Consider the following 8,959-nt stretch of genomic DNA (forward strand, 5'->3'; position numbering starts at 1 on the left):
GCAACAACGTGCTGGAGCTCACGTGCCAAACGCAGATACTAGTTTCAGTTTTTCATTGGGGGTGGCACGTGTGGAGAGAGAGAGATGATAGTAAGAAGAGCCCCGTGAGGAGTGTTTGGATGCATTCAATAAAATGGCTTCCAAAAATCCAATTTGACATTTCTCCTTCGCTGCTTTCGATGGCCATTTTCACTCACGAGCCCATGATTCCTCATACCCTTCTCTCCATTTTACCGTTATACCCTTTTCCACCACCTTTTATTATCAAAATCAAATAAGTTGAATTAATTTCCATTAATCCTTCATAAAATTTTAGGGTTTTCGGCTTAATCTCTTTGGCATTTTAATTCAGTTATTATATTTGATAATAATGGTTGGAGAAATCATATTAAATATTATTTTTAATTAAATTTGATATAGTAATAATTAGGGCAAAAAAATAAAATAATTCAACACTTAACCCAAAAAATTCTAGGGAGAGGGAGAGAGAGGGAGCAATTTGGTAATTGCACAGACATTCTATATTGTATTTTGTAGGGAAGAGGGTAAGGAGTCATGTGGGGGTGGATGGAGAGAAAGAAAGAGATGATGATCTCATAGATTGAAGAGCTCATCCTTCTCTTTTAAACAGTGCCATCAGAGCCTTTGCAGACTGGAAAGAAAGTAAGCAGAGAAAGAAAAGAAAGATTTGAAGAGAGGCAGCTGCTGAAGCATATTGATATACAGAGAGAGAGAGAGAGAAGGGAAAAAAAACCATGGTTTCTAGGGAGCACAAGAGACCAGCAACACCCCTGCATGAGAAGTTTCAACTCCTTCGTTCCATTACTAACTCTCATGCAGTAATTAACTATCTCTCCCTATTTCTTCCATGTCATTCATGTTTAATTTCCTTTTCTCCTGAAAAACAATCCATATATATACAAATATGGATTGGTGGGGTAGAAGAACTATAAAAGATCCATGGATGTCCAGTGTAGAATTTGGTTTGTTTTAAGCTGTTGTCCATGAATGAAACCTTAATTTGATTAGATGAATTTGAGCTGTACATATATAAGAATTCTAAGTGAAATCATTGTAGTTGACTTGGTTTTTGTTCTGTATATCTGTATGGAAGCTGAACAAGACCTCCATCATCGTTGATGCATCAAAGTATATAGAAGAGCTGAAACAAAAGGTGGAAAGGCTGAATCGAAATATAGCAAGTACTGCACAAAATTCAGCTGCCCAAACTCTCTTGCCTGTGGTATATGCTCATCAATTTGTACTCTTTTTTTTTTCTTTTAAATTTTATTTCATTAGTTCTTTTGGTAAGTATATATTTGATGCAAATATGTTCTCACTACAGCAGGTTACAGTAGAAACCCTAGAAAAGGGTTTCCTAGTAAATGTGTTTTCCGAGACGAGTTGCCCTGGTCTGCTCGTCTCGATATTGGAAGCCTTCGAGGAGCTTGGTCTTAATGTACATGACGCTAGTGTTTCTTGTACCGATCGGTTTCAATTAGAAGCAGTTGGAGGAGAAGTAAGATATTAAACCTCTCTCCAATTGTTTTCATGCATGCAGGCTTGGATTTGAACCTTTAATATAATGAATATACAATGTATTTCTCTTTAATTTTCTCCTTTCCGACAAGGCTAAAGTTCGCAAAATTTTGCAGGATGAAGAACAAGTAGAAAGCATCGATGCCCAGGTGGTGAAACAAGCAGTTATGCAGGCGATCAAGAACTGGAGTGAAAGTATTAGCCAATGATCAAGAGTAGTAAAAGAATCATCCGTTACCTGCCTTTCCCTTTTTTGGTTTTTTTTTTTTTTTTTTTCTCGGGTTTTCTTGTTGTTGTAGATTCGGCAATGCCTTTAATCAAAGGGAGCAATCCCATTAAACGGAGTTACAAACTTACAAATCGTTTGAAGATGACAAAATTTGAGTCAAATTTCCTAAAATGAAGGCAACGAAATTGACCAAAATAATTCATCAGATGACTGGCATCAATGTATCGCTATGTTTACTATACTTGAATCTCAAAATTAATGGCACTTCTGAAGTAATGAACAAAGAAGACTCTAAGTGCATTAGATGAAGAATTTTCGATCGATTTGCCCATTACATATACTAGCATTTGCATATCTACTCCAAATAGGAGGCAAAAAGATAGATTAATTTCCATGATTTTCTCATTCAATGTACAAATCCCCGGCTGAGTAAATCCAATCCATGGAAGATGATATGTGACAGAACAGGAGAATGATCGATGAATACAGAAGATGAATTATATATGGGCACATGCAATCCATGTGGGTATGTTTTTGATGTGACAAAGAATAATTGATTTTTGCTTGGGAAGGACTGAGGATTGGGTCTTCAATACTTGATTTAATTAGGGTTTTGCATGTGCCCTTCAAGGGTTTTTTTTGTTAGGTTTCACCAAAGAAAGAAACTGAAGTAATATTAAACCTCTTATTAGGGTTGTAATTATTTATGTAATCAGTTTCTTTTAATTTCCATGTAGATTGAAGTAACTATAGGAGTTGTTTTGGAGGTTTCCCTTATAAAAAACATTGAATTTGTCTGCAAGAGCAGAAACCAAGCACATCCCGGAAAATCCATTCACATGCACTGCTGCAGAAGACACAATCTGAGCCCCTAACACCATATATGTTGAGAATCATAATTGCCATGTACTCCAAAATATCATACATCATAGCTCAATTCAAACACCAAGATGTAAGTAGGTATAGAAAACTAACCAAATATGAAACTAAATCAAGTTGTTAAATAACAAATTTTCTTAAAAGTTTAAGCTGTTTGGATTTAGGTTTGTAATATCTCATATTTGAACTAGATAGATAATAGGCAAACGCAATAGCCAATTTTCTTAAAAGTTTAAGATTTTTGGATTTAGACCCGTAATATCTTTTGCCAAAGCTAGATAAGTAGTAGGCAAACAAAATAACCAAATTTCCTAAAAGTCAACTTGTTTGACTTTAGGTCTGTGATATCTTGTGTCTAGTTAAGGCAGATGAATGGTAGGCAAACAAATCATAGACGTTCTCTTTGAGCTTGTAATTATAGGTTACCGATTTTTCTAAAAGCTTAAACCATATCGATATAGACCTGGTTTAAGATTGTTCACGGGGGAGATCGTGGAAAGGATAAAGTAGAGGTTTGATAAGCACACTGATAGGGAAGCAATTCCAGGAAACATGGAATAGTACTACATTGGACTATAGTAAATTGCATTATTGCAATGTTCCAAAAGGAGATTCTACAGTACTCTTATTAATGATAGCCTTGGAAGTAATTAACTATTCCATAGCCAACAGTATATAGTCTACCGATTAAGCTGTTTATTAACATGGTTAAGCTTGAAGATAAGAGCCACATCTTAAAAAATTCTAAGTATAAAATTCATATATGAATCTCTTGTGTAAGTTTCTTGTAAGAATTCATATTAATCTATGCATAAAAAGATTCCTCATCTGTCTTTAATAAGCTTTTTACTTGATTCCATCCACTGCCCTCAAACCCCATTTTTTCGGTTTTTAGCATCCATGAACGATGCCCTTGTGATCTGTACACACAGATGTGGGTTCTTGAGGGCAAATGATTCATACCTAGTTGAAAAAACTATGTCCTCCATGTTTTTAACGATGTAATTCAAGGCTGTCTCCTTCACTGTCTGGCTAGAACATGCGTCGGATATCTCTAGAACATCGAGAGCGCTGGATGAGCTCAAGGATCCTAGCATTCGCTGCTCGCAGAACTTCTGCAAGAATGGGATTTCATACTTGTCTGCGGCCAGTGATAATGAGTAGACATGCTTCTCCACCTTGTCTGCAGGCAGGCTTCCACTGTAGAGGAACTCAAGGAGAGAGTCAAGCTCTTCATGGTTCAATTCCGGGAGTGTTATGGTGTTACTTGGTGCAGCTTTGCATCCATCTGAGTCCAGCATGTTCTTGAAGATCTCTGACCTTGCTGCCTGCAACAAATCAATATCATGGAAATTTCTGGGGTAATTGCCAAGTTTAAATAATTAATTTGATTCAAAAACTTAAAACTCTTAGATCATAATCGAGACACAACAACTAAAAAAAGTTATGAAGAGAGAGAGAGAGAGAGAGAGAGAGAGAAGAGTGGGCCTGTTGAGAAGAGGCTTACCAATAATGCTCTATGTGCAAATAGAGAAGGTCCATTGTGGCCTGGCTTGACTTCAATATCAGTGTGAATTTGGTCTCTGAAAGCAGCAGCAAATCCTCCAAGAAAGCTCAATTTCTCGTTAAGCTCCTCTTCTATCTCTTTCATTTCCTTCACCCATTTCAAAGCATTTGAAAATCCCTGGTTGCAGCCATTCCATAATTCAACAACTCAATTCCTGTAATTTCAGTCTTATTCTAATATTTTTTTTCAATCATAATTTTACTGACAGTACTCCAGTTATTCTCAATAAACATCATTAGAATTAGGAGTTGGCTCGAGGCATTGAATTTGATCTATTAAAATCGAAGACATATGTAGGTGTATATGGTTCAGGCCCAAAACTCTAGCCCACTTTTATTTTTTCACAACTATTTTGCCAAAAGTTAAGCCCATCAGGCATAAACTTCCCTTGGGTATGATTATATCTACTTGTCTAGTTATACGAAATATATATATACACTCTATTACTTATATGGCACCATTAAATTTAAGTGTAGGGGCTAATTTGGGCAGGTGGACCGACGGTTTATATGTGGACAGACTAAAACAATTATTTTTAATATTCAAGTTGGGTTTGAGTTGAATCCTTTAACCTAAACTTAATTTGGGAGGACTTAGGTCAAGGCTTGAAAAACCTGAATTTAACCCAAACATGATTTAATATTTATAATTTATATTATGTTATGTAGTACCATTCATTTCGTTCATTCTTTTTAAAAAAAATTTAAAGAAAAATATTAAGTTTTAATTATATTACATACTTTCTATTTTTTAATAAAAATATATAAATTTATTTTTATTTTTTGTTATTATCTTAAAAGGTTTTTTTTTTCATTTATTATTTTCTTTGGTATAAATATATAGAAAAAAACTAAATTTTAGAAAGAAAAAAAAACAATATGGATAGATTTTGAATTATACAATTCCATCAACTCGATCAATCTAAATCTAATCCAATCAATCTAAGTTTAGAAAAATGGGGTTTGATGGAGCATCTTAATTTAAATGTCAAGTTGAATTGAACTCAAGTTGATTATCTATCCATTGAACTTGTTGTAGCCCTAATTAAGTTAGGGCCGGTAATCCAACCTACAAGCCCATTGAATATAGCCCAAGACATATTCTAGGAAACCAATAGTTTTAGTCTATGTTTGCTGCATTTTGTATAGAATTTTCAAGGACACATAGGCTTACAACTCACCACTCATGGCTCTGAAAAACTAAAACAAAAAATTTTAGAACTACACACATAGTACCCAACAAAAATAAAGGAAGCAAAGCAAAAAAGAAACATGAAAAGTTCCCAAGGAGAAGGAGGAGAAGCTTGAAGTGAAATCAACTTACCTTGGAGGAATTTGCAGGAGAGACAATGGAGTTATTGGATTTATCGAATCCCTTATCGTTTTCAAGCTTGTTGATGAATGCAACTATGCTTCTGGCACTCTCATAGCAAGCTGCACATATTGTATTCCTCGGAGGCCTTAGAATGAAGGGCACTGCACTGCAAATTGAGCAGTCCATCATCAAGAAGAAGATGATGCAGGAGAAAAAAGAAGATGAAGATGAAGAAGAAATGTCTATGTGCTGTTTATTATTTATGGAAAGGTTTGTTAGACCTTGTTATAATCTAGAAGGAAGTTTCCATTATTGCTTTCTGGTGGGTATGGATAGTTTTGTTAAAGTAGTGAAATGACTAAACAAGGCTCCATGAAAAGGCTTATATTTATATTTGCTTAAATATTTATCTATAAAAAATATTTATGAATAAAGTAGGTTTCTCAACCTCTCCAAAAAAGAAATATCATATTTATCACACATATAATATAGAATTAATGGATTAAAATGGATGAAATAATCTCTAAATTTGTGAATCTAATTATTCTCTTTTTTTTTTCTTAAAAAATAATTCATTTTTGATATAAATGTCTTTTATCATTTCAAGTATTTATATATAAGTTTTAAAAGAAATAGTTATTTTTACATTTTTAGTAATGAGACCAAAAAATGATAAAGGGATAAATTTCTAAAATCGGGTTTTCAATTACCCATTTAATTAAATAACCCTTTAAAATACTATTTTTAGAACAATGATATTGCTATTGTAGAACCATTTGTTTATATAGACAACCCATAAATTCCTTTTTACATTTTTTTGACTTGTGAGTTTTTAAATGAAGAAATCAAGGGAAAAATAGTAGAGGCATTTAATCAATGAGGGAGGGTGGAGGGTATGATGGTCAAGAAAATGAAAATAGGGAAGTTGGTAGGGCATGTCTTTGATGTGTTATAAAGAAAGCCCTTAAAAAATAGCTTACTTCAAAGAAGAAATACAAAAGGGGGAGAAGAAAGAGACTTGCCAACCTCATAACAGCATGTATCTGATAGGCAAACACAACTCAAAACCACTTTCTTAACATTAATACTAATAGTTTTTTATGGGCCTTATCATGATGGCCATTAATTTCTTAGATAATATTCATCAATTATCATCCTCACTACCAAACCCTCCCCTTCTCTTCTCTCTAGAATATACAATGTTTGTGCTATACACGATGTGGGAAGGGGATGAATCATAGTTTGGAAGCTAACCCATTTTCTTGGTGGGTAGATGTTAACACCTCTATCCCATCCCACAACACAAAATAAAAATATTAATATAAAAAGTGAAGTAAAAGAATAAAGTTTATTTATATGCAAGGCTTTCATTGGGTGTATAAATTGATAAGGGGAAGGTCTCCCCTCTTAAGGATTAAAATATTAGAAATCCATAGGATACTAGCAATTCAATTTTATGAAAATATTAAAAAATATTAGTAATTAATTTTTATTTCAATGAAACTTAACTAGACTTATAAATTGATTAAATTTGAAAATCCTGACAAAATTTGGACATTTGGGTCAAATTTACATTCCAATATATATATACTTATCAATTTTTTTAAGCTTAATATTCTTGTTATCTATTCTAACAAGTTTTCTTAATTAATGTTAGAGTTGAATTTTGACACGATCCAACCCAATAAAATAGAAGACGAAAGAGTAGGTTTTGAGAGTATTAAAATTGCCCAAATATCTCTCTCTTGCTTTTATAAGGAAAGTAATTTTTTATTATTATTTTTTTTGTTTTTCTTTCATGAAAATTAAGATTAAAGTATTTGTTTTATGGAAATAGAATGATTCTTAATTTTTTTAGTTCAATTCACAACTTAAAATAGAAAATTCGTCCATAAAATAATCAATTTAGATTTTAAACATTTTAAAAAGAATTTTGAATCCTTATTTCCATGTCATTCTTGTTTCAAACCACGTTTTATAAAGCAAAGTAATTAGCCTTATAGTAGTGAAGTTTAAAGTACCCCAAGTCTTTTCAAAGCAATGCCAACTATACCATATATTCAACTTATACTTCAAGCATATGTGAAATGTGCCTTTTATTAGGGTAACCCCCTTCAACAATTTATGATATTTTGAGTTAATATCATCTTATATTAGTGTGATCCCTTATTATTAAAAATTAAAAATTAAAAATTAAAATTAAAATTATTAACTTATTGTGACTTGTCAGACACATCCACGTGTGGGCAAAGAGAAAAAAATAAAAAGGCTGTTTCCGTACCCATTGTTTATATAAAAAGGTTGTTTGGATTCCGAGAAAAGCAGAAACAGTGGATATGGTAATTGGTACATGAGCGTGGATTAAACTGTGTGCAATCTGTGTGCTAGCTATCCATCGGGATATTAACATAGAAAAAGAAAAAGAAAAATCAGATATATTAATTAAAATTTATTCTATCATTTTCTCTTTACATTACTAAAACACTGAATCAAAACAAACATGGAGCGCAGGTAGCTAGGCATCATAAATTAATTTGGAGAAGAAGCTAAGCAGTCTCCCCCTTCTTGCCGACCCTCTTCTCATAATAATGGTACGCGGCCGCCCCTGACAGCACCGCCAGTGTCAGGGCCTGTGCATGCATCCTATAGCACATCGATCAATCATTCAGTCATATAATATGAATATGATCATCAGAAAAACTCATGAAGTTAAAAGTAGGGTTGAGGGAGAAATTAACCTGGCGTGAATAAGTCTGAGGCTGGGCTTGAGAGGAGATTTTGCCCTGGAATTATACGCCAGGGATGCGCCTACTGCAGATGCCCAGACCGTCCCTGCATGCAAAACCCAATATTTTATGGAGATTATGATCGGAATGAGAAGGAGAGGAAAACCCATGAAGGAGTAGTGATGCTACTGACCAATGCTGGTGAGCTTGTGCTCTGAAACCCATGACTGCAAAGCCTCCATGGCTACTTCTTCTACTTCTATGAGGTAAAGCAATTGATTGAAAGAGAGAGCTGCTGATGAATAGAGAGAGGGCGGGGTGGTATTTATAGGGGGGAAAGGCTAAAGAGAGCGGGGGTTGTGTTTGGTGTGGCAATTGATTGAAAGAGAGAGCTCCTGATGAGTAGAGAGGGCGGGGAGGTATTTATAGGGGGGAAAGGCTGAAAAGATGGTGGTTGTGTTTGGTGTGGCCCCTTGGTTTTACTATCACTTTCTTGGTTTGGACCATTGGAAAAAATATTAAGATTCGGAGCTCAAACCATTGGCTTCGTTTATCCGGTTTTTCACGTACTGTCTCCAGTTTGGGACTCGGCCGCCGTTGTATTTCACCCAATCCCACGTTTTCTTACGAGGTTTGGACACGTCTGTCACTATACTCAGTACTAAGTACTTTGATGCTTTTATTTTTCAGTGTTTTTATAACCTT

The 8,959-nt window shown here is 34.3% G+C and overlaps 2 protein-coding genes and 1 long non-coding RNA gene across 4 annotated transcripts; 1 reads left to right on the plus strand and 2 right to left on the minus strand.

Annotated features, from left to right (window-relative positions):
- Positions 1 to 525: 525 nt before the first annotated feature.
- LOC100245026 (uncharacterized) lies at positions 526 to 1,899 on the plus strand. 2 transcript variants are annotated; one of them, XM_002278835.5, is made up of 4 exons: positions 526 to 839; positions 1,115 to 1,243; positions 1,349 to 1,519; positions 1,656 to 1,899. In XM_002278835.5, the coding sequence occupies exons 1-4, from the start codon at positions 756 to 758 to the stop codon at positions 1,746 to 1,748; spliced, it is 477 nt and encodes a 158-aa protein (XP_002278871.2). In that variant the 5' UTR covers positions 526 to 755; the 3' UTR covers positions 1,749 to 1,899. The 2 variants fall into 2 exon arrangements, with proteins under 2 accessions (XP_002278871.2, XP_010658202.1); XM_010659900.3 differs by having other exon boundaries at positions 529 to 839; positions 1,346 to 1,519.
- A 1,482-nt stretch (positions 1,900 to 3,381) lies between these two features.
- LOC100255303 (BTB/POZ domain-containing protein At3g56230) lies at positions 3,382 to 5,786 on the minus strand. Its single transcript, XM_003633385.4, has 3 exons — positions 5,538 to 5,786; positions 4,155 to 4,331; positions 3,382 to 3,975 (listed from the first exon to the last, which is right to left on the minus strand). The coding sequence occupies exons 1-3, from the start codon at positions 5,715 to 5,717 to the stop codon at positions 3,517 to 3,519; spliced, it is 816 nt and encodes a 271-aa protein (XP_003633433.2). The 5' UTR covers positions 5,718 to 5,786; the 3' UTR covers positions 3,382 to 3,516.
- A 2,176-nt stretch (positions 5,787 to 7,962) lies between these two features.
- On the minus strand, positions 7,963 to 8,722 carry LOC100267335 (uncharacterized). Its single transcript, XR_002031413.2, has 3 exons — positions 8,448 to 8,722; positions 8,267 to 8,360; positions 7,963 to 8,171 (listed from the first exon to the last, which is right to left on the minus strand). It is a non-coding gene; the product is annotated as an uncharacterized LOC100267335 (long non-coding RNA).
- Positions 8,723 to 8,959: the final 237 nt, after the last annotated feature.

The sequence above is a fragment of the Vitis vinifera genome, chromosome 13 (assembly GCF_030704535.1).
Source record: "Vitis vinifera cultivar Pinot Noir 40024 chromosome 13, ASM3070453v1".
Classification (NCBI taxonomy): domain Eukaryota; kingdom Viridiplantae; phylum Streptophyta; class Magnoliopsida; order Vitales; family Vitaceae; genus Vitis; species Vitis vinifera.

Bases quoted from the DNA above. Each gene is read 5' to 3' on its own strand.
- LOC100255303 (XM_003633385.4), bottom strand. From the start codon at position 5,717: ATGATGGACTGCTCAATTTGCAGTGCAGTGCCCTTCATTCTAAGGCCT. The intron at 4,332-5,537 runs GTAAGTTGATTT...GGCTGCAACCAG, and splicing joins CTCCTGCAAATTCCTCCAAG to GGATTTTCAAATGCTTTGAA. The intron at 3,976-4,154 runs GTAAGCCTCTTC...GATTTGTTGCAG, and splicing joins TTGCACATAGAGCATTATTG to GCAGCAAGGTCAGAGATCTT.
- LOC100245026 (XM_010659900.3), top strand. From the start codon at position 756: ATGGTTTCTAGGGAGCACAAGAGACCAGCAACACCCCTGCATGAGAAG. The intron at 1,244-1,345 runs GTATATGCTCAT...TTCTCACTACAG, and splicing joins CCCAAACTCTCTTGCCTGTG to CAGGTTACAGTAGAAACCCT. The intron at 1,520-1,655 runs GTAAGATATTAA...AAAATTTTGCAG, and splicing joins TAGAAGCAGTTGGAGGAGAA to GATGAAGAACAAGTAGAAAG.